The 26,191-nt window shown below is 40.8% G+C and overlaps 1 protein-coding gene across 1 annotated transcript; it reads left to right on the top strand.

Annotated features, from left to right (window-relative positions):
- Positions 1-1,735: 1,735 nt before the first annotated feature.
- Positions 1,736-26,145, top strand: LOC311035420 (cytoplasmic aconitate hydratase-like). Its single transcript, XM_084043601.1, is given in 17 exon segments — positions 1,736-1,858; positions 7,504-7,671; positions 9,132-9,300; positions 9,651-9,788; positions 11,525-11,594; positions 12,969-13,152; positions 13,482-13,621; positions 14,796-14,967; positions 15,496-15,596; positions 18,324-18,440; positions 20,208-20,367; positions 21,440-21,575; positions 22,503-22,587; positions 22,999-23,180; positions 24,742-24,841; positions 25,532-25,545; positions 25,547-26,145. Coding segments are annotated over 16 exon segments (1,989 nt in total). The 5' UTR covers positions 1,736-1,858; positions 7,504-7,559; the 3' UTR covers positions 25,656-26,145.
- The last annotated feature ends 46 nt before the right edge of the window (positions 26,146-26,191 follow it).

The raw sequence follows: 26,191 nt of genomic DNA on the forward strand, positions 1-26,191 counted from the left end.
TTTTACTTGTAATAGAGTATTTCTACATCGCAGTATTGATACTTTTACTTAAGTAGATAGTACTTTTTCCACCACTGCATTTTGGTCCCTTCGGTTATCAGTCTCTTCTAAGAACATAAAGGTGTTAAAACCACACTGCTCCAGTGAAGCACACGTGTTTCACCCATCCATCCTGTCAACAAGATAGAGTCGATAAATAACTTTCCAACCGTGTGCTGACGTTAATGAAAAATCGCATTGATTGCATAATATTATAACATAACATTTTAAATTTGCATTTCTTGTCACATAGTCATAGGGCAGTGGTTCTCAACATTTTCAGGCCATGACCCCCAAAATCATCATATTTGAACTGGGGACCCCTCAAAATAATAATAATAATAATAATAAACTTTATTTGTATCGCACCTTTCATGACATGAAATGCAGCTCAAAGTGCTTTACAGAGCAAGAATACAGTTACAGTTACAACCAATTTAACAATAAAGCAAACAAAAATAAAATAAAATAAAAGCAAAAGCATAAAACAACATTAAAATAGGCAATACAGTGAGGACTTAAAAATCAACCAAAGAATCAGCTAAAAGCAAGAGTGAAATAGGTCTTGAGCTGTGCTTTAAAACTATCGACAGAGGCTGCCTGTCTTAGGTGTAATGGGAGTTTATTCCACACTGTTGGTCCGTAAAAGCAGAATGCTGCTTCACCGTATTTTTTATATGTCATTGTAGGCACCTCGAGCAGGTCAGCACTTGAAGACCTGAGGGGCCGGTTTGGAACATATCTCTCTAGGCAGTCATAGAGGTAGGAAGGTGCCAGACCATTTAGAGCTTTATAAACTATTAAAATAATTTTAAAATCAATCCTATAAAAAAGAATCATATTTGAACTGGGGTCCCCCCAAAATAATCATATTTGAACTGGGGACCCCCCAAAATAATCATATTTGAACTGGGGACCCCTCAAAAGAATCATATTTGAACTGGGGACCCCCCAAAATAATCATATTTTGATATTTTTTTTTGGGGGGGGGGGGGGGGGGGAATTCATGTCATGGCATCAGGCCAGGGTTCATTAGTGAGGAGAATGGAATAAAAAAAATAAAAAGAAGTTCAGTTGAACGTTTGAGAACCTTCAAAAAGCAGGTTTTTGAGGGATTATTTTTATTTATGATTTATTTTATTTCTAAAGGAAAAATTTGAATGGATTTTTTATTATCAAATAAATTGATTAAACACTTTAATCAACCCTATTTTATACTTCGTTGTACTAAGTTGTTGTGCAAAATAGCAACGTGTCCCAGAAATATAAAGTTACTCCTAAGGCTATCATATAATTTACTTATATTGACTGTATCGATAGCTGTTTCACTCATGATACAATGTCTCTTTTTTATAATATTTTATAATATAAAAGTTTATAATATTTAGAGAAATTCGAAGTTTCAAACAGGGAGGCAAGTGTCAGTCGAATCTTTGGTTGTCACGGCAACGTTGTCATCTGTCGTCAAGGTAACGTGGGACGTCACAAAGGGCTGTTCCATTGCTTTTGTACCCTTTTGGAACCCTTAAACCCTCCCACACTCAGGCACTTACCAGCTGACTTACCTTAAGCTAATGAGGGTGCAGGGCTTGAGGGCGGAGTTTGGAATTGGGCCAAAATCAGATCTAGGAGCTTGTATTTTGAAAAGTCCCACACATCACGTGAGGTGACGTAGGCTGACGACGTCATGGTGAACCAGGAAGTCAGTGTTGTGTAGTTTGATGGTCGCAGTGATCAGGGATCTGGGTCACATCACATTAAGACACACACACAGACACACACGCGTTCAGACACTCATACAGACGGCTCGCTGCTTAAGGTAAGTCCATGCTGGTGTCATAATTCATATTATATATTCATACAGTCATAAGTGAAACGGAGATAAACACAGATATTTTGCTGGAGCTTCTCATAGCTCTGGTCCAGAGCGGTGAGTTCTCTCTAACTGCTCTGCTCATAGACCCAACATTACACTGCCGTGAGAGGTCTCCGTCTTTAGTAGAAAATAAACAAAACTACATCACTATTCACCGAAACAAAGGCTGTTTTGTGTTGTTGAAAGTCTATTCTCCAGGGTGGGAAGCCTCTCAGGACCCCACCTTCTCTGTATAATACACTTTTTGGGGCAGAAAGTAAGATATGTCCGCCAGACGGACATTGTTTTAATTACTCACCTGCGCCCCCTATAGATCTGGTCAATGGTCATTTATGTTGACCAGATCTGTAGGGGGCGCAGTGGAGTAAATACAAAAGAAGACATATTTTATTTTAGGCCCAAAAAGTGTATTATACAGAGAAGGTGGAGTACTGAGAGGCTTCCCACCCTGGAGAATAGACTTTCAACAACACAAAACAGCCTTTGTTTCGGTGAGTAGTGAAGTAGTTTTGTTTATTTTGACTAAAGACGGAGACCTCTGTAATGTTGTGTCTATGAGCAGAGCGCTCTGGACTAGAGCTAGAGCTTTCTTATGCTTCAATCGTACGACGTCGCTGTCACTTTTCTGCAGTGGTGTAAAGTAACTAAGTACATTTACTCAAGTACTGTACTTAAGTACAGTTTTGAGGTATTTCTGCTTTACTGGGGGTAATTCCAATTTTCAATACTTTTACCTCTACATCTCAGAGGCAAATATTGTACTTTTACTCCACTACAATTATTTGAAAACTTTAATTACTAGTTACTTTGTAGAGTTTGTATTATTACAAAACATGCATTAACCTCTGTATCCTTATATACTTAGGCTATTTTCAAATAGCAGATCTACAAGCTCACAATGCGTTGCGATGCGAAGCATTGCAAGCTTGTAGATCTGCTATTTTAAAAATATTGCAGGGGCAGGGGTCTTCAACGTTTTTCATGCCAAGGACCCCTTAGCTGAGAGAGAGAGATGAAGCAGTGACCCCCCCACTACATATTGGATTCACGTTGAATGTGTGTTTTCAGACATTTAACCACTTCAACCCTCAATATTTGTAAACTTGACCTAGTTTGGCTCTGTACCTTTTGGCTCTGCCAGAAGTGTTGTGAGCTTGTAGATTGGCTATTTTCGGCTAATATTTCCCACGGAATAGGGATGCGAATGTTAAAGGGATAGTTCACCGAAAAAAATATATTTTTATATGCATTAGTCACCCCATGGAGACTTGAATTCACGGATATTTTTTGTTTTTTGTTGAATTCCTAAGCCAATAATTTGATGACCAGCGGACCGGTAGGAGATACAAAGGAGACTCTGTGTCTGAATTCAATGAATTCAAGTCTCCATGGTGTGACTAATCCATAGAAAAAAAGTCATTTTCGGCATGAACTATCCCTTTAAAGTGGATAATCGAAAGATAGATAACATCAAGGTCCCTATCACACAAAGATTTCCCGGCCCCCTGTAGTATCTCTGAAGACCCCCCCTAAGGGTCCCGGGCCCCCTGTTGAAGACCCCTGCTTTATGGTGACAGTTGATTGGACAGTCCATCCACAGTGAGGTTCAAAGTGCGTGCAGTGTGATGTCCTCGCTGTCGTGGCAGAAACCTCTTATCTCCATATTCTAACCTTTTTTTTTTTCCATAAATTAACGCCCTACTGGATCATACTACAGCGTCACATAAAATCATCAAAAGCAACAGATCTACAAGCTCGAAACGCGGCTCGAAACGCGGCTCGAAACGCGGCGCGTTTCGAGCTTGTAGATCTGCTGCTTTTGATGATTTTTGTATTTGAACCCTGAAAAGTAACATTTTTGGACATAATGAGGTTTCCACCCGACAGAGACGATTTCGTATTTGTGAAAGTGCCGTCTCCTTATCAGTTCAACTTTAACACAGTCGACGGGGGAGGAGATGCAAAGTGCTTTGTGATGATCACTCATTACTCCATTAAGACCAGGAACGCATCTGTGTCATTATAAGAGATTTATTTGGCTTTTCAAAAATATTTTTAGAAAAATTGTTTTTGTAAATCTTTGAATACATATATTTTTTAAAGCGGACATTTGTAACTAACAACTAACTAACAACATATTTTGAGATGGGGATCCGCGGCCAAATACATATCATTTTGGGTGGTCCTTGACATGAAATAAGTTGAGATCTAGTGCCGCACTATGAGCTTGTATATCTGCTATTTTTGAACAGCGAAAGAAATCTAAAAATGACACAGATGCGTTCCCTGTCTTAATGGATTAATCAGTACCAATAGCACTGATATAGTTGACATTGTCTGCTTTTTTAAGGGCACAGCAGTTTATCGATTTATGCAAAAATGTATATATTTTTTAAATATCTGGCTATTTTCTCTAATTTTGTTTTGCACGACAGTACGACAGACTATATAAAACGGGGCTTTAGTGCTTGATTAAATTAAATGATTTGATCAAGTATAAAAAGATCAATTAGAATTTTTTTTTTATGTTGATTGCTTAAATATATTTTAATATTTTAATAAATATATTTGTTTTATAAAAACAAAGACACGATTATTTGATGAATCCAAAAGTAGTCAATATAATAATTGCTAAAACATCAATTATTGAAACCCTACATGCATTTTTAGATGGATGCTTTTTAAGTTACTATTTTATAAGATATAAATTAAGATAAGCTTTATTTATTGAGTGGTGTAAAGTAACTAAGTACATTTACTCTACTGTACTTAAGTACACTTTTGAGGATTTTTCTTTTACTTAACTGGAGTATATCCCATTTTCAATACTTTTACTTCTACTCCACTACATCTCAGAGGCAAAAATTGTACTTTTACTCATATCATTATTTGACAGCATTACTTACTTTGCAGATTTTCGATTATTATTACAAAACATCATGAACCACTTCAGCCCTAAATACATTTCGGTCATTTGAAAATAGTCGATCTACAAGCTCACGACGTGTCGCGATGCGACGCATCGTGGGCTTGTAGATCTGCTATTTTCAAAAGATTTTTTATACATGTTGAACTTGTGAAATGGGACATTCTGCACAATGACTGCTTTTACATTTCGTACTTTAAGTATATTTTGATGCCAATACTTTTGTACTTTTACTCAAGTAAATTTTGATTACCGGACATTTACTTAGTCGAGAGATGAGGCTAAAGATGCAATAATATACGTAGATAGACACTAGAGAGTGCAGGGGTCTGAACGCTGCTTTCAGATTATGTAACGCACACACAGCACTTTATCAAAGGCAGTTTCCTAGAGAGACTGAGGCCCACACCCCCACCATCCCACCAACCAGAGTCTACCTTTTAGATGTGTTTTTATGACAGACTGAGCCACGGAATTACTGTACGCTATAAGTGGGCTTTTTTTGGGGGGGAGGGGGGCCCAGATGAAGCTTAATGTGCAACATTGTTTTCTCACTCAACAGTAAACAAACCAACATACAGTATAAGTGTATACTGTCAGGGTATCATTCTGCACATTTCTTAAGTGTCAATTTAAGGACTTTCAAGACCTTTTTAATACCTCCTAAGATGAAAAACATTTAATGAAAAAATGACAGCATCAAAAGTAATAAACAAACAACTATACCATACAAAATGGTCAGCCTAATTGTCAAACATTATCTAAGAAAGAGGCAAAATGTGTTGTGTGTAGCTTGTAGATCGTCTATTTTTACAATGTTTATCTGTGGAACCGATACAAACTAAATTGTAATACCTCAACTCCTATAATTCCGAGTGGTTGTCAGGGTAGGGGGTCCCCACCACAGTTCAAATATGATTTTTTTTTTGGGGGGGGGGGCTTGAAGGTACCAACTTAGCAAGTACAGGTTTACAGGTGTTTAAAAAAATAGTTTGGTGGAAACAGGTGATACTGATGATGTTAATTAACCCATTCAATTTAGATGTTTAGCTATAACCATTATTTTATACTTTGGCTTTTAAAAATAGCAGATATACAAGCTCATAGGGCGGCACTGAGTGCATATATATTTTTTTTTAACTCAAATATTTGCTTCTGGGGGGGGGGGGTCCCTATTTTGTAAAATATTTTTTTTATGTAAAGAAAAGGACCCCCAAAATTATATATTTTTTGGCCCCTGACCCCCATCAAAATATGTTGTTCCAGGGACCCCCCCTAGATGCACAGATTGAATGAAAAAAAAATCTTTCAAAGATTTGCACAAAAATAGCAAATCTACAAGCTATGAGCTTGTACATCTGCTATTTTTTAATAGCCAAAGAAATCTGAAATGAAGGGGGGAAAAAAATAACAAAAAATCTCCCGGATTGAATGGTTAAGATTAAAACAGTTATGACATGTCTATTATTATACTGTACCTTCTTCATTAAAACTACCCCACAGCTTGTAGATCTGCTATTTTCACCTCCTACTCGTCTGTTTCATTTGCTCGTTTGTAAATTGATCAAATCCAGATTTGTTTCTTTTTTTACTTTTTTAAATATTTGAAATAGTAATTCATTAAGTAAAGTAAAAGTAAGTATTTACTCCCGACCCGTAAAACAATGATCCCCGACCCAAACGGGTGTCCCGACCCAGTGTTTGGGGAAACAGTGTTTTTTTTTACACAATCTGACACTGTGGTTGCGTAGGGTAGTTTTTGTCCGTTTAAGCGTGAGCCAGTCTGTCCTCAGTGCTACAGTTACACATGTGAGAATTTGTTATAGATTGATAATGTCAGCTGTTATCTCTGGCTCGTGTTGTTTGTCAGAGACCTTTGAAGCCATTCCTCTGGTGATGTCCAGGGCTGTCACACTGTGCCACAGTCAGGTCATTTTAGTTGACCATTAATTGTCATACAAATAATTGTTAAAGTTTTTTTTTATTGCGTCGAACATTGGAACATGATATACAGAATTACATCTCTGTTTGCCTTTCAGGCAAATGGGCAGAGGACGGATATGACAAATAACTTGAATAAACAAAGAAATGTCTGACAGTGACCTATGGGCAAACCAGGCCATATTACATTATTACATTACAATTTTCTTCAGAAGTTTCCAAAAAATAGCGAAAATAGCCAATCAATGTGCTCATAAAGTGTTCATAAAGTGTTGCAATGTTGTCACATTGTGACCTTGTAGATCAGCTATTTCCGCTTAAACAAAATTAGAGGATTATGGAAAATGAAATGGTAAGGCAATGGTGTAATAATTGTGTCTTTACAAAGCTTCTAGGAGGGAAGTGCTGTCTTACATACAGGTTCCAGTCCATTCATTGCACGTGTGGGCGTAACATAGTGATTGACATGTTAATAATAGATAGTTTTTTCCAGGTAATATGCAACAATGATAAGCATACTGAGGAAGTAGTGATCCCAATCATTGTGTGTTGACCAACAGATTTATTTACATAGCATATTGTTTAGACCAGTGGTTCCCAAACAGTGGGAACCAATTCTTAGGGGTCGCAAGTAAATGTACCCTTTTTTCCTAAACATTTTCATAGACTCACAGACTTGTCCTATATTTGTATTTATTTATTTTCTGGTCCTTGTGTCCAGTGGATCTCTGAGCTGTGTCCAGTCCAGTGCATCGAGGTGTAGAGAGCAGGTCCAGGATGAGCGACAGTGGGAAGAACAATCCGTTTCAGCACATCGCTGAGCCTCTGGACCCCGCCGCCCCGGACCGCCGCTTCTACAATCTGACCAAACTCGGAGATCCCAGATATGGTAATAATAACGATCACTTTCATTATGCTAAATCATATTGATGTAATCATATACATGTAATGTATCATGATATCACATTTGAATCAGATAACAACATGTGTCGCAGCTTTGTATATTTTCTCATATATGGTGAGTAAAGGTCCTTACACACCGGGCGAAACCGGCGAATATAGCGAATATACGCAAAATTCGGACTCGTTCCGAATAATTAAAAGACGCTTTTTCGCTTCGCTTTTTCGCTCCATGTACGGAGCCATTGACTTTATAAGGTTTTAAAAAAAAACGCATTATTCGCCCGAAAAAATCGCCCCGGTGTGTAACAACCTTTAGCCTTGTCGAGCCATGCTGGGCCCGTATAACAGAGCAGGAGCGCTATCTCCTGTTTCTGTAGCGTGAGGCGGCTTGATGTGCGAGTACAGTACACCCACCAGCCACTAGTGTGCGTACCACACTAGTATGTCGCGGGCAAAAATCCTAGATTTTTGAAATGTACGAAAAGTGCCTATGAGCTTGTAGATCTGCAATTATTTTTTAACACATTGTGTGCCAAAAACGGTTCGGACCGTTTTTGCCCTTTTTTCAAAAAATATATTTTTCCCATGTGTAATGACTCCATTTCTTTTTAACGTGGTGGAAATGAGCCGTTTTCGATCAGCGATCACTCTGCAATGGAGGATCATGTTAGAAATATTATTGTTCCAGGCGTTAGTTGGGACCCTCCGCCGTCTCGCACGCAGGCTTTGTTCACATGCGCGTCCTCGTCGGGGCTTCTACAGCACGAAACATATCAACGTAAGTGGATGGAAGATATGCTGGCACTAGATGTACCCTATTTTAATAAACCTCTGGCACACGAAGTGTTCATCATGAAAATTTGTGCAAATCTTTGAATATATATATATTTTTTGAACCAAACTTTTGTAACTCAAATCTTTGCTTCTGGGGAACTAAATATTTTGAGATGGGGGTCTGCGATGGGGTTCCGCAGCCAAATCCATATAATTGGTGGTCCTTGAAAGATTGAGCACCACTTATAGCAACACAAGTGTTTTAGAAAACTGTAGGATTTAGAAGACATTTGTAAAATCGGCCTCAGGTCTTAATGGGTTAACGATTCCTTTTGGGGGGTTCCAAATTGCTTAAAGGTCTGTAACTCGTGTACAAATGGAACAAAATGGACCCCTCAGGTTCCATTTGTACACTCTCAGAGTTATGGTGGTCCTTGAAATTAAAGCATTTGAGAACCGGTATTGTAATTGTAATAGCAGACGTGGCACGTACAGTAGCAGAAGTCCACATAACCAGCGCTGACAGCGGCATGAAAACCGGTTCTGGAAACGCGTTTCAAATGTGATGGGAACCGATTCCTGGTTCCTCAATGGTCGATCCGATTCCTCCGGTTCTGGATCCCAACCTTATTGCACACTGACTGACTTCTGTTGTCTGTCTCTCCTCCTCAGACCGTCTTCCCTTCTCCATCCGGGTGCTGCTGGAGTCGGCGGTCAGGTGCTGCGACGAGTTCCTGGTGAAGCGGTCGGACGTGGAGAGCATCCTGAACTGGAAGCACACACAGACCCAGAGCGTGGAGGTTCCCTTCAGACCCGCCAGGGTCATCCTGCAGGACTTCACGTAGGTTTTGACACCGGACACCGCGCCCCCCGCACTTACCTACGTTTCACTTAATTTGAAGGATCATGTCCTTGAAAATCGTCGCTGTCAGACTGCAGAAACCCCTTATCTTCATATTCTAACGTTTTGTGTTTTTTTTCCGTAAACTAACGCCCTACTTGATCATACTGGCACTTGGTGCCGCGCTATGAGCTTGTATATCTGCTATTTTTGAATAGCCAAAGAAATCTTAAAATGACACTGATGCGTTCCCGATCTCAATGGATTAAAGGTGATTTGAAATGTTCCTGAATGTGTTTTCTTTTGCAAACACATACAAACTGATGATGTGTTTTCTCCTCCTCCTCCAGGGGCGTGCCTGCGGTGGTGGACTTCGCCGCCATGCGTGACGCGGTGATGAAGCTGGGCGGAGACCCAGAGAAGATTAACCCTGTGTGTCCTGCAGACCTGGTCATCGACCATTCCATCCAAGTGGACTTCAACAGGAAGTGAGGCTTTTGCACAATTATACTTAGTTTCTACGTCGAATAGCTGATCTACAAGCTCTGCAACGCATCACAGTGCTCATATATATGAGCATTAGCTAAGCAAGGGATAATGCATGGGGAGGTGGTCATTATTGAAATTTAAAGCCCGACAGGGTGATTATGCACCGAGACGGAGCCGAGGTGCATAACCACCCGCTTAACCACCCGCATAACCACTCGCTTATTACACGGCTACTTAATAAATAAATAAATAAATAAATAAATTGACCCAAAAGTAACAACAAAACGAAGTATTTCCTTGCTTACGGCAATGAAAGTATTCCATAAGTATTGGGCTGGGCGGACAAGTTCGCCTCGGAAAACAAATGACAGTATTCCCTCAAGGTAACCGGAAGACTCGCCCCAAAACACACTCGCCCCCATTCTATATACCGCCGATTTGCCTGTAATACCGCCGGATTTGCCCCGGGGCGACTGTGTTTTGGGGCGAGCGTTTTGGTATTCCCCCGTTGTTGTGCCACGATAAACAAGGAAGTGCAGTGGATCAAATACAATCACTTTTCGGTTATTGCATCGTCTATTTCTCACTTCAAATGTTTTCAAAAACATTCTTGAGAGCAATGTTTAGTTGTACATGACATTGTTTGTTTGTTTACATGGCTGTCATGTTGGATAAAGCATAAAACCAAGCAGCGCAGGTTGATATGAGCAGGTGTTCTGAGTCTCTGATTACACAGCGGTCCATTATAGAGCTCATCGGTCATTATCCAGAAATAACGACCGATGACTGACCAATCAGAATCAAGCATTCAACCAAGCCGTGTAATAAATGGCTACAATGCATATAAATAGCTCTTGTCTAGATTGATCGGCCGCAACGTGTAGCCGCTGTGCTGAGGTTCTGACACATTTAAGCTTAACGCCACTGAACATGAAGAGGTATTTCCACACCAAACATGAGTGATAAATCAGTGTCGTTTTTTCGACACAATGAGGAGGAATGCGGGTGGCCGCTGGTTATACTGGATCTGCGGGAAGATGCACATTTTCCTCTCAGACGCACGGTCCGAGTGTAATGAGCGCTTTCTTTCTGTTTTAAGAAAATGTGCATTAAAGCCATAACCCTCAACAAAAAATAGTTTGTTTCGCCATTTTATTTAGCCTATTATTAATTATAGCAGTCATTATAGCAGTCTGTATATGTGTTTGGTAAATGTGCGCACACGCACCCACATTTGTTCAGTGAGTGTATCGATGAGTCGTGAAGGACTGGGGGGTCGCGTGACTTGGTCAAGTCTATTTTGGGGGTCGCCAGCCAAAAAGGTTGAGAACCACAATAGTCTTGTGTAGGTCTGGAAACTAACTTTATATTCTTTATATTCTTTTAAAAAAAAATCTTTAAAAATATATTGAACCCCGACCTCCCAGTCTCAGGGTGGACACTCTAACCTCAAGGCTGGTGACTTTGACTTCTGAATTCAATGAATGGAATAGAACTGTCTGGAAACAAATATTTGTCACTGTTTCTGCACATGATGTGACATTTTTTGTCTGCTTTTACACATCCTAGTTATTATAGGAGTAGTGGGCAGTATTAATATATAGCGCCCGGGGAGCAGTTGTGGGTGAAGTGTCTTGCTCATGGACTCATAGTCTGGGCAGACCGGGTGGCGAACCCGCTACCTTGCCATGTGTTCTTTATGTAACACAAACCATTTGATTGTTTGTCTTTTCAGGTCTGACAGCCTGCAGAAGAACCAGGACCTGGAATTTGACAGAAACAAAGAGAGGTTTCAGTTCTTAAAGGTATCAGCCTATTTTAAACATTTCTTTAAGTAACAACGTGAACCCTAGCTTCCCTATTCTGGGGGCGACAAACATTCTGCGAAAATAGCTGATCTACAAGCTTGGCTTGAGGGAAAAAAGCACCAAGTATAGAACCCTGGGGGAGGGGACCCCGGTCATCCAGGTATAATATTGCGTATAAGAAGTGGTTAATTAGTCAATGCTTAGTGTACTGCAGTTATTAATTTGGGACAAATGTCTTAGTAATTCTTCGAGCTTCTAGTGTAAATTCAAGTTCGTATTTACTGTTATACTCTCCTTATGGTATTTGATTGTGCTTTTATCTCTCCACGATACATTGTTTTCTGTATTATCATTATTATTATTATTATTATTAATTATTATTATTACTCTCCGCAGGAGAGTATTGTTTTCACTTCCTAAATATGACACACCGATTGGTCAAGCCTCACGTGACACGTGACAATACGGTGAAATACTGTATAAATACATGGCGTCACTTTGACAGTGTCTTTGCCACTGTCAAAGTGAGGTAAGACAGGAACCATCACGAAATGGCTGCATGGCTGATACATAATTGGCAGATAGGACAGATAGGACACTGATATAGACAGGAGGGATATGACACTTACACAGACGGATAGGACACTTACAGTACACAGACAGGACGGATAGGACACTTATACAGACAGGACGGATAGGACACTTATACAGACAGGACGGATAGGACACTTATACAGACAGGACGGATAGAACACTTACACAGACAGGACGGATAGGACACTTACATAGACAGGAGGGATATGACACTTACACAGACAGGACGGATAGGACACTTACAGTATACAGACAGGACGGATAGGACACTTACAGTATACAGACAGGACGGATAGGACACTTATACAGACAGGAGGGATAGGGCACTTACACAGACAGGAGGGATAGGACACTTACATAGACGGGACGGATAGGACACTTATACAGACAAGACGGATAGGACACTTATACAGACGGATAGGACACTTATACAGACAGGACGGATCGGACACTTATACAGACAGGATGGATAGGACAGTTAGAACATAAGAATTAGAACATTCCCAACATTCCCAACACAAGTCTGGTAAGAGTGAGGTAAGACAGGAACAATCACGAAATGGTTGAGAAATGGCGGATACTGTAACAATTGGATAGGACACTTACACAGACAGGACGGATAGGACACTTACACAGACAGGACGGATAGGACACTTATACAGATAGAACATTCCCAACATTCCCAACAGCGGAGAGTTGTGCTCCGAGGAGCACTTTTTCTAGTTATTTATTTATTTTATTTTGTATTCATTGAATGGTTGTAATTGTTTTCTCCAGTGGGGTTCCAAGGCGTTCAGGAACATGCGTATCATCCCTCCCGGCTCGGGGATCGTCCACCAGGTGAACCTGGAGTATCTTGCCAGGGTGGTGTTTGATCAGGATGGGTTCTACTACCCTGACAGTCTGGTGGGCACCGACTCTCACACCACCATGATAGACGGCCTGGGAGTGCTGGGATGGGGTGAGGACCAGCTCTTTTCATTGTTTGAAGCAGTGGTTCTCAACCCTTTTAATTTCAACTAAGGACCCCCCCCCCCCCCCCCCTGAAAATGTTTATATTCAAAGCTTGTATATCTGCTATTTTTTAATAGCCAAAGTATAAAATATGGTTAAAATAATTATGACGCTATATTAACTAATTTAGCTGTGGACTCCCTGGTACCCCCTCCCCAAGGACCCCTGGGGTCCCCGGAGCCCACTTTGAGAACCATTGCATTAGGTCACAGGCCATCATGTTCTCATTGTGCATGTTGTATGTGTCGTGTGCGTGCGTGTGTACAATTCTCCCAGGTGTGGGTGGGATAGAGGCGGAGGCAGTGATGCTGGGCCAGCCAATCAGCATGGTGCTTCCTGAGGTGGTGGGATACAAGCTGTACGGGACCCCCAACAAGTTCATCACCTCCACTGACATCGTCCTCACCGTTACCAAGGTAATCCGAATCGACCGTACAATCTTGATTTCTTTGCATTACGTGTATCAATGCTGAACCCTAGCGTCCCTATGTGTAAGCAAAACTTGTACAGTAGCTTGTAGATATTTTCGGCGAAGAGATTTGGTGTACAGGAGAAAAAAGAGGGGGCCTGGGCTAGACCCCTGAGCAACTCCGGTTAACTGCGTATATAGGGTTTAAGTTAACTACCCTACAGACAGTGCAGTACTGTGCTCATAATATGCTGATGACTGCTTCCTGTATGATATCCACCACGCCTGCCCACCAGGTCTCTTTGACATGCCCTTATAGAGAAAATAATGCACATAATCAACATTGGTATTTTTATTATGCGATTTTGGGTTCTTGCTTCTGTTTCATAATTTTAACCTTGTTGGAGACATAGTCCATTTTATTTGCACGAGAAAAAAAAGCAAAACAAACATTTAAAACGAACACACGCTCGTCTAAGAAGACCTCTTGCACACCTACTCAAGTGGCTGCAATGGTGTGTCCTTTAATCAATCCCAGTTGTATTCCTGTGTTTTTTAATGTCCAGTAGAAAATCACATTCGACTCAATGTGCAAAAACCTTTTATTATTGGGTGAAATCAGACCTGTTTTTTTTTACACTTAAAGTGTTAAATTAACACACTGGATTTGACTGCATTCCCAGTTAATGTCATATTGTCACCCCCTCTTTCTTGACTATGCATTTAGAGCAGGGGTCTTCAACGTTTTCAGCCCAAGGACCCCCTAGCTGAGAGAGAGATAAAGCAGGGACCCCCTACTCTATATTGTATAAAATTGTGTTTCAGATGAGATATGTTTTTTTTAACTTAGTCTGCTCTTTTTTCCCTCTACACCTATAGCCTCTTTGCCAAAAATAGCCGATCCACAAGCTCTCAACGCCTCGCAGCGCGAGGCGTTGAGAGCTTGTAGATCTGCTATTTTTGGCTAAAGTTCTCCTCTGAATAGTGGATGCTAGGCCTAGGGTTCAAGTGGTTAAGGTAAAAAAAAAATATATATCACACAAAGATTTGGTGGACCCCCTGTAGTAACTCTGAGGAGGGGTCCCGGACCCCCTGTTGAAGACCCCTGATTTAGAGATAACTTAAAATACTTAAAAAAAACCTAAATGAGTTTTCATCTCCTTCATCCTGTACGCATGCAGCACCTGCGTCAGGTGGGCGTGGTGGGGAAGTTCGTGGAGTTCTTCGGCCCCGGCGTGGCCCAGCTGTCCATCGCAGACAGAGCCACCATCGCCAACATGTGTCCGGAGTACGGAGCCACGGCGGCCTTCTTCCCCGTGGACGACGTCAGTGTCCAGTACCTGGAGCAGACCGGTGAGTTGTCTCGTCAGTTGTATCTGTACCTGCACAGGGTTGGGATCCGGAACCTGAAGGAACTGGATCCAACATCGAGGAACTGCAATCGGTTCCATCACATTTGGAACCGTTTTTTTTTCTCTCCCCACTGTCAGAATGTGGAATTTTACATCTGCCATACAATTATAATACCTGTGGTTCTCACACTTTTTTTTATTTCAAGGACCACCGTTACGGGTCCCTATGGTTCCATTTGTACACTCTCAGAGTTACAGAGACCTGTAAGGGTCCACTTGGTTCCAATTGTATACTCTCATCGTTATAGTCCTGTTAAGGGTCGATTTGGTTCCATTTGTACACTCTCATAGTTATAGTCCTGTTAAGGGTCGATTTGGTTCCAGTTGTACACTCATAGTTACAGTCCTGTTAAGGGTTTTAAGAATTTTCAGACTGTCTCATTTATCAAAGAAAGGAATTATTATTATTTCAAGTGTCTGTGACCGTGTGTTCTTCAACTCCTCTGCTGACCTGGTCTGTTCCTCCCAGGGAGAGACGAGGAGAAGCTGGCCTACATCGTCAAGTACCTGAAAGCAGTGGGCATGTACCGAGACTACACCGACGTCACACAAGATCCAGACTTCACACGGGTCAGTACAACCACACAACACACACTGGCTTCTGGACTGTTACTTCCTTATTAACCTGAAAAAAAGAAAGATCCTGACCTTCGTCAGGTGAAGGTCAGTGTGTGACCCGAACGTTGTACTGCTGCACTCTGCACTAACCCTTTAAAGGAGGAGTTCACCAAAAAATGACTTATTTTCTATCAATTACACACCCCATGAAGCCTTGATTTCATGGATTTATTTTTGTTTTTGTGGCATTCCTAAGACAATAATTTGATGACTGTGTATTTCCGGTAGGAGACACAAATAACCTACTTTGTGTCTCCTACCGGATACATTGGCCGGTAGGAGACGGGAATCAAATTATTAGCTTAGGAATGCGACAAAAACAAAAAATAATCCATGGATTCAAGGCTTCATAGGGTGTGCAATTGATATGACTATTTTCAACTGGCTGCAACTATGGAACGGATTACCGAATGTTTTTAATTTTTTCCCCCCGATTGTACGAGACCTCTATGTGTGTAATGAGGGGATCACCGTGAGGACGGTGATCACTGAACATATTTTGTGACTACTTGAAAAAGGTTCAGAAATGGTTAAAAATCCAGGCACTCAACGTACACTTTTTTAATAAAACTCTGGCACCGAATTTGTTAAGACCGGGAACACATCTGTGTGTTTTTTAAGGTTTTTGAAAGATTTCTTTGGCTATTCAAAAATAGCAGTGCCGTGCTATGAGCTTATAGATCCTGAAAAAATGTATATATATTTTTAAAGCGAACATTTTTAACTCTGTTACAACTTCCGGGGGTCCCTGCAACAAAATGCTTTGAGATGGGGGTCCACGGCCAAATACATATATTTTTTGAGAACCACTGATATTATAGCAACATAAGTTTAAAAAAAAAACTGTTAGGATTTAGAAGACATTTGTAGAATGCCCAAAAGCAAAGATTCTAGTTAAAAATGTTAGCTTTAAAAATATATATTCAAAGACCTGCTATTTTCCATGATTTCCCCCCAAAATAGCAGATGCGGTGCTGCGCTATGAGCTTGTATATCTGCTATTTTTGAATAGCCCAAAGAAATCTTAAAATGACACACAGATGCATTCGCGGCCTTAATGACAGTGTGTCTCTTTTTTCCTGCCCCTACGCACCTGTTCCCTTGAAGCAGGTGTGCAAAATGACCTTTTAAACTGACTTCCTTATTACCACCTCAAACCTGTTCCAACCTCTTTCACCCTGGTGTCCTTGTTATGGGCTCGTTATAATAGGTGAGCGTGTTCCACATTTGTACATTGTAGATAGGGTCATTTTAGCATGGTTCGGGCTGTCACGATTACAAATATAAGTTGAAGATTCATTCTTAATTGTCACACTAATAATTGCAATTAACGATTTTAACTGTGTTTTTGGCATTGAACATTGGAACACATGTGAATAAAATATAAATTTCTGTTTGACTTTTACGCTTCTTAATCAAAAAATGCACAGGAAAGATGTGCAAATAACTTAAATATACAAATAAATTACTGACATGTATTCATTTTATGCAAAAAAGAGTAAAAATAGCTTCCATAACCTTCAAGATAATTTATGTATGTTTTTTAACATGCAAATGATTATGATGATCTCAAATAATTGCAATTAGACGATTATTATGTAGTAATTGTGACAGGCCAATGCGTGGTACAACAAAGTATAAAATAGCCCTAGTGTGCCTTTTCTGGATATGTGTTAACTCATTCAGTGCCAAACTTATTTCTGGCTTTATCACCACTGTGCCAAGGCCAAAAATACATTGTAAATGTATTAGGGGGCCGAAATACAGCCTTTTTCAGTAAGAAGTTAAACAAGAAGTGAATGGAGCAGCAAATCTTCAAATCATCATATCTTGGGTTCTGAACATTTTAAATGAATAAATAAAATAATAATAATATATATATATTTTTTATTATGACGTCGGCGACGTCATTGGCACTCTGGGCTTATGAAAAACGTGACGTCGGCGACGTCAATGGCACTGAATTAGTTAGTAGACGAACATTTGGCGAAAATAGCCAATCTACAAGCTCACAACGTGTCACTCAGCAACGCGTTGAGAGCTTGTTACAGGGTATCTGCACATTTCTAAAGTTACAATTGAATGACTTTTAAGACCTTTTTTTTATACCAAAATGGCCAAATTGTCAAATATTACATAAGAAAAAGGCAAACGAAAAAGGCGAGACGTTGTGAGCTTGTAGATCGGCTATTTTCACAATATTTTTCCAAATGCTTTTCAGGGTTGAGGCCGGGGTCCCCAGTTCAAATATTTTTGGGGGTCACGGCCTGAAAAGTTTGGGAACCCTTGCAAGTTAGACATGTAATGATTCTTAATTGTCACACTAATAATTGCAATTAACTATTTTAATTGTGTTTATACGATTTGAATCACGACACTAGGTCCACGATTTTTCACTTTTTTTTAAAAACACAAAATATATATATATTTTTTGTATTTCTCCTACACAAATTCAGTATTTTCTTTATATATATTTCTTACAATACTGTGTTTTCTCTTATGCTCTTTTCAATACAGTAGCAAATGACTGAAAGCTTTGCGCCCTCTGCTGTTTGCATCGTGATACATTTTTCATTCAATCGATTTGACATTTTCACCAGTTTGAATCTATTTGAATCGATTAACGATAAATCGTTACGCGCCTACTTGCAGTAATGTGACACGTCTCTCTCCCCTCAGGTGTTCGAGCTGGACCTGAGCTCCGTGGTTCCTTGCTGCAGCGGCCCCAAGAGGCCTCAGGACAGGATCGCCGTGTCCGACATGAAGACTGACTTTGAAGCTTGCCTGGCAGCAAAGGTAACTTCTATACTAACCCAGACTTGAGGTTCCCTAACCCTTGCAGAAGAGAGAACGCTGGAGCAACACGGACAGTTTAGGCCTTTTATTTATTTCGGTGCAAGTAAAACAGATAGACTGACGTTTCGGTCTTTCGACCTTCCTCAGAGTCATAGGTGGCAGCATCTAGGTATACATGTATATACAGAGGTGAGCATGGGCTGTGCTCTCAATAAACCAATGGTGGATGCCCCCCTGTTTAGTGGTAATTACCTAGTACTACACGTCACAGTCTCAAGGTTGCGACAATCAGTAATGATTAGGCTTAGCTCTGGGCATATGGACCATTTAGCATAGTACAAGATATAAAAAATAGTATACACATTTAATGCCGTGGTAAGGTTAGTTTAAAACAGTGTACATATAGAAAGAGGGGCCAAACAATATTAGGCCAATGCAAAAACACTTTAGATACATTTTGACAAATTCAAAATTTTAAGACACTAAAAAAGGGAAACACTCTCAAGAGTAAAAAGCACACAAAAGTAATGTCAGGAAACCTCAGGGACCGTCTATAGAAAGCATGAAAGGCTCAGTTCTTCAAGGTTATGGATCCATAATGCTTCTCTGCGAAGCAGTTTGTTAATTATGTCACCACCCCGTAATGAGGCTGAAATCTTTTCTGTTCCCCAGAATTTCAGGGATGCTGGAGAGCCATGATTTGCTGATTTATAGTGCCTGGCCATGGCATATTCTGGGTTCTTAGTGCGAATAGCAGTTGTGTGCTCGCCTATACGAAGTTTAAGTGGTCTCTTGGTTTGACCAATATATGCCAGTCCACAGGGACATTTGAGCATATATACCACATGGGTTGAGTTACAATTTATAAATGAGGATATTTTGTATTTTTTACCTGTACGTGGATGGGTAAAACAATTAGCATTAGACGAGTAGTTTTAGCATTAGATGAGTAGTGTTCATGTCCGAGTGGACAAGACGGTCTCTGAGGCTTATGGAGCGTCTGAAAGAAAAGAGAGGAGGATCAGTACACATGTTAACGAGTTTGGGATCACTTTTAAAACGTATTTTGCCATATCAGCGGTGCTCAAACGTTTTCATGTCAAGGTCCCCCAAAATGATATGCATTTGGCCGCAGTCCCCCATCTAACACATGTTTTGTCCCGGGGACCCCCCCATCCCCCCAGAAGCAAAGATTTGAGTTAAAAATAAATTGCTTTAAAAAATATATTCAAATATTTGCACAAATGTCCAGGATTTTTCAAATCCTAACAGTTTTTTATTTATTTTATTAAACGTATGTTGCTATAATATCAGTGGTTCTCAAACCTTTTTCATGTCAAGGACCCCCAAAATGATATGTATTTGTCTGCGGATTTGAGTTAAAAATGGATATATATTCAAAGATTTGCACACATTTTCACAAGTTCTTTTTGACAAATAGCAGATCTACAAGCTCATGTATATATGCTATTTTTGAATAGCCAAAGACATCTAAAATGACACGTATTGAATGGGTTAAATCGTTTTGGGAAAAAAAGCTTTATACCCCGTATATATAATATGTATACAACGACGCAATGTGACATAGCTCTGTTTAACTCAATGCTGTATCCCCTCCAACTGTACATAACTTTCCCCATTATTTTTCTTAAATTGTTTTTATTATGTTTTTACACTTGGCTTTGGCAATTTAAACGTACTGTATGTATTCTCATGCCAATAAAAGCTCCTTTCAATTGAATTGTTCTGTCTTCGTGTCTATTCCAGCAAGGGTTCAAGGGCTTCCAGGTGGCCGCTGACCGCCACACCGCGGCGGTGCCCTTCCAGTACAACGACACAGACTACACGCTGTCACATGGCTCTGTGGTCATCGCCGCCATCACCAGCTGCACCAACACCAGCAACCCCTCCGTCATGCTGGGGGCCGGTACGTAAAGAGAAGCAAGGACAAAATGACTGATCATTTTAGGGATAAGGGGTAAGGCGACGCCCAAGATGGGGCCCACAGTCTCTCCTTCTCCCTGCGGTGGGGGGGAACAGCCCAGGGCCTCTGTACGGTTAGTGGGTTAGGCCGCTGTAGAGTTGCTCAATATTCTCTTCAGATTTGTACTTAGAACTGTGTTTTCCTTACGTTCTGTACTGTCTTGACTGATTTGATGTATTTAATTGCTTTCGGCCATCATACAAGAAGGTTAAAAAGACAATTGAGGATAATAAAACACAGTAAAGTCATCGACTTACTTCAATTGTGGTCCGCTTACACAAATCGACAGATACTGACAAACAGAAATAACATAGAATACACAATTTAGAAAAACTATCATAATTTACAGCAGATACAAAAAAATAATACAAAATATACTGTGAATGTGTGTGAATTAGAGTTCTCAAATTCTGCCCGAACCCGACCCTATCCACCCCGACGTTTTCGAGCCGGGCTGGGCCCAAAACCGGGCCGAGCCTCGGTTTCCATGCAGGAAAAAAATGTATTAATCTATTACCCCCAAAAAAGAAGTTTCAACTGCCCCTAGCGGCCTAACGGTGAGGCCGACGGAAATGGCAGTGGATGTGTTGGATGCATCTCAAAGGGAACTTTACTCGGGTATCTAGTTTATCGCCGCCGTGTTATTAAAGAAAAACGGGCGACAATGGCCAAAACTCAATTGAAAATTGGCGAAAGTGGCCGTTTTCAAGATGTTTTGGCCATTATCTCTGGAACGGAAGGTCCAATCTACTCAGTTCAAAGCTTGTTGGATGTGGGACTTTGAGGACAGTAAGCCCGTAGTGACACCTTTTCGGGTTTCGTGGTCTAAAAGTATGGTAATTGCTCGGGCAGCGCCGAGCCTCTGGCCGGCCCTGTAGGGCCCAGTTTGGGCCGGGCCTTAATTTTCAGGCACCCTCCACCCTCCTTCCAAAACCACACATCACATTTTGTTCTTGAAGATCTGTTCTTCTAGGCAAGCAGTGGAAGATGATGTTACATGTTCGTTTTCTCTCAGGGCTGCTGGCGAAGAAGGCCATAGAGCATGGTTTGAGTGTGAAGCCGTACATAAAGACCAGCCTGTCGCCGGGCAGCGGGGTGGTCACCTACTACCTAAAGGAGAGCGGGGTCATGGACTACCTCTTTCAGCTCGGGTACGTAAAGGCTGCGGATTATAAGTAAATAAACCCTTTGTGACCAAAACTGCTTTAAATTATTTACAGACCACACAACAGGCTCAAGCACAGAGGGACTCATGGACTATATCGTTGCTGTCAGGGCAGAAACCTCTTCTCTCCATATTCTAACTTTTTGTGTTTTCCTAAATTAACGCCCTACTTGATCATACTACAGCGTTACACAAAAGCATCAAAAGTAGCAGATCTACAAGCTCTAAACGTGGCGCGAAGCGACGCGTTTTGAGCTTGTAGATCTGCTGCTTTTGAGGTTTCCACCCCGACAGATGTTATTGGAGTCATGTTGGGCTGCATCAACTATTTGTCATTTCTTAGCGATTATTCTGTCACTTAATCAAAAATAAACAAAAAGCATGTTTTATGTTTCTTACTTAATACTTTGACGAACAACGGTATCGCAATTTTTTGTTTTTGCTAGTTTCCATTTATGCTACCTGACTAGTCGATTATGTTATTAAAAATGGATTATTTTCTATTAATCGATTGATTAACTGTTACCGCCCCCTGTAAGAGTCATGTGAGAATGTGCTACTTTACTAGTTCAAACCAAACCCCCAGGTAAATGTAGTCCACTGTAATAATAGCACTTCTTCTGTTTGCCATTTCTTCACACAGTCGACATGAGTGTGCTTTAAGCTCCTTTTAGGTAAATTCCATGTTGTTTATGGGCGGCTGACCGGCCGTAGCTTAGTGAGCAATCTGGTAATCCGAAAGGTCACCGGTTTGCCCTCTAGCTCGCCCAGTATTTGTGTCAAAGAGTGTCCTTGAGCAAGACACTTAAGCCCTAACATGTTTGGTTATGGTTTGGTATATTTCATGGCTCAACAATGCATGAATTCATGTAATGTATACATGGTAAATATTGTCCTGGTTCTGTCCTGTTAGATTTGAGGTAGTGGGCTATGGCTGTATGACCTGTATAGGAAACAGTGGACCCCTCCCAGAGCCTGTGACCGAGGCAATTACCCAGGTAACCTAACATTTCACTTACTGTAGCTGTTATACAGGACTTATTTTAATGAATGAAACGTAAAAAATAAAATAAAATCACTTGTATCATGTAGGACACCAAATGGTTAACCATGTCAATCAAGTTAACAATGTCAAGTAGACACTGGATTGGACACTAGATGCACTGCCATTTGTATTGTAGTTCAGACATTGTTTACCTCTCTCAATTAGGAGAGAGACAACCTACTGATTGTAGCTTTAAAAAAAATACTATACATTTTTTTAATTTTGTTTTCAAGATTACATTTAGTGCATTTGATACCTTTGTATTAATTAGATATAGTAACTTATAGGCGTTCACTCTCTACATTAGCCAGAGTTTAAAAACATAAATAAATATTTTTGCTGGTTTGGTTGGTCATTGTTTCAGGGAGATTTGGTGGCCGCAGGGATCCTGTCAGGAAACAGAAACTTCGAGGGGCGTGTCCACCCCAACACGAGAGCCAACTACCTGGCCTCGCCACCCCTCGTCATCGCCTACGCCATCGCGGGAACCGTGAGGATCGACTTTGAGACGGAGCCGATAGGTAACTTAGTGACTGTTAAAACTTAATTCATACTTGGATGTGTGAGGTAGAGTCCTCAAATTCGACCCGACATTTTTGGGCCAGGCCGGGCCAAAATCTATGCTAATTATTTGGGCCGGGCCGGACCGCGCCTCTCGTTCTGTGATGAAAAAAATAAAAATAAAAAAAATCATCTATTGCCCCCCAAAAAAGAACTTTCAACTGCCCCTAGCGGTAAGGCCGTCAAAAATGGCAGTGGATGTGTTGGATGCAGCTCAAAGTGAACTTTACTCAGGTATCTAGTTTGTTGCCGTCCGACCTTCCTAGCCCGTGTTATTAAAGAAATACGGGTGACAATGGCCAAAACTCCTCAAAATATGCGATAGAAAATCGGCGAAAGTGCCCGTTTTCAAGATGTTTTGGCCATTATCTCTGGAACTGAAGGTCCACTCTGCTCAGTTCAAAGCTTGTTGGATGTGTGACTTTGAGGACATTATTAAGCATATAATGTTCTGTTTTTTTCCGGGTTTTCGTGCCTAAACGTATGGTAATTGTTCGCCACACACATTTTCTGTTTTTTCTGGTTTTCGGGCCTAAACGTATGGTAATTGTTGGGGCCGAGCCTCGGGCCGCCCCAGTAGGGCCCAGTTAGGGCCGGTCCTTAATTTTCATGCCCGTTGAGACCTCTAGTGTGAGGGTGTCACGTGCCAAAAATAACAGATCTACAAGCTAGCCTCACTTGTTAGATCTGTTCTTTTTGACAAGTGACACCATTGTCCATTGTGACACTACGGAGTATAAATTTGGCTTAAGCTGAGCTTTAATTGGTCATATTGTTGCTGTCGGGCAGAAAACCTGTATCTCCATATTTTGTTTTTGTTTTTATTTAATAAATTAATACTCTATTTTATACATCGTTGTATGCAAAAGTTGCAAAAATGGCCAATATACAAACTCACAGCTTGCTTGAAAAAATGTCCATTTCCTGAAAAGAAACGCTGTTTGAACATGCAATAGAGCACCGAAGTCTGACGTAATTTACACATCCTAGGTTTGTCTACCTGGTTCGCGGTTTTCCACACCCATTCTGAATCCCCATAGACGTATTTAATATCACATCAAATAAGAACTGTGTTCCAAAAATAAACAAATGATCCCGGCGGTTTTACTCTTATGGATATGAAGCATCAACTGACGGTGAGAAAACGCTAATGTTACTTCCGCCGAATTAGTTAAATTATCGCCAGAAACAGACTGTATCAAATATAAGTGACTGACTATCATAAACGATACAGAGCCACCTCCCTGACAATATCGCCAGGACAGTTTGTTTATTTTTGGACCACAATTCTTATATGAGACGATTCTATGATGACCCAATGTTATTCTCCATAGAGAAATTACTTTACGAACCTGGGGATGAACGAGTGACGTCAGGACTTCTGTACTCTATGTCCAAAAGCGACCATTTATTTTCTTTGTACATTCATTGCTTCTTCTGGCAGCCTTCTGTTAGGTTTGGGTTTGACGTTTTCTGAAGTGATTCCAGTCCTTGTTGTCGTGCTGATGATGTCTAGTATCTTGTTCTCTGTGCTTTGTCTTTGCAGCTTCCTTCGGGACATCTGGCCCACCAGAGAGGAGATCCAGGCTGTGGAGAGAGAGTTTGTCATCCCCTCCATGTTTAAAGAGGTCTATGCGAAGATCGAGGTATTAGAGGCCCCTTTCTTATGGTGTGTGGGGTGGGGAGAGAGTTTCATACAGAGTTAAAAACTATCTACAAGCTCGAAACAAGATTGCAGATCTGCTACTTTTGATGTGACGCTGTAGTATGATCAAGTAGGGCGTATCCAGTCATATTAGGTGTTTGCTTTGATGTGTCGCTAATCACTCACCAACATACCAGGGGCATAGAAGCCCCTGTTGTCCATTGTGGAGACCCCTCCCTCTGGCATAATGGAGTACTGTGTAACAACGAAACTCGCCTATTTTAGCAGCTCCAAAGTTTATTTTTTTCCCACTAATCCTCATTAAGCAGTGTCCTGGCACTCAAACATGCACTGAATGTCCTTTATGAGCTGCCGTTCATGCAGAACGACATGGAGCTGGTTGCTTGTTTCTCTCACAGAATCTGGCAACACCGAGGACTAGCTTCCATCAAAGCAAACACCTAATATGACTGGATCTCTCCTTTAATTTATGAAAAAACACAAAGTTTCTGCCCGACAGCAACGATATATAATGCAATAATAATGAGTGGTTGTCACAAAATCCGAAGGCACACTTGGGCTCTTGTCTCACGGCAAACCTGTGTGCCTCAACACATTACTGACCTAGATCTTAACGGGTTGTGTTACAGTGACACTGATGTCATGTCTTGAATGTGTTGGTCTCTTGCAGAGCGTGAACGAACGCGCTGAACGCTCCCTCTGACAAACTCTACACCTGGGACCCCAGTTCCACTTACATCAAGTCTCCACCCTTCTTTGACGGACTGGTAAATATACATACTGTACATACATAGTTCAATAATACATAACGAGCCACAACCATATAGTTACAGTGAGTATATTACTCATAGAGGATTGCAGATTACAGGATTGACATGCCGTTTTGGATATTTACAATTTTCAATTTAGGCGTTTAGCAGCTTAACCCATTGAGACCTGAAGCCGATTCTAGATGTCTCCTAAATCTCAACAGTTTTCTGAAAAACGTATGTTTCTTTATCAGTGGTGCTCAATCTTTTTCATGTCAAGGACCCGCAAAATTATTTGTATTTGGCCGCGGACCCCCATCAAAATATGTTGTTCCAGGGACCCCCCCAGAAACAAAGATTTGAGTTAAAAATGTTCGCTTTAAAAATATATATATTCAAAGATTTGCACACATTTTCACGATTTTTCAAAAATAGCATATCTACAAGCTCGTAGCGCGGCACTCGGTGCCGCGCTATGAGCTTGTATATCTGCTATTTTTGAATAGCCCAAAGTGTAAACTAATGCTTTTTAGCTCAAATCTAAAAATGATTCAGTTCCAGGTCTTAATGGGTTAATTCAG

The sequence above is a fragment of the Gymnoscopelus microlampas genome, assembly GCF_963454915.1.
Source record: "Gymnoscopelus microlampas genome assembly, chromosome: 19".
In the NCBI taxonomy this organism is placed as follows: domain Eukaryota; kingdom Metazoa; phylum Chordata; class Actinopteri; order Myctophiformes; family Myctophidae; genus Gymnoscopelus; species Gymnoscopelus microlampas.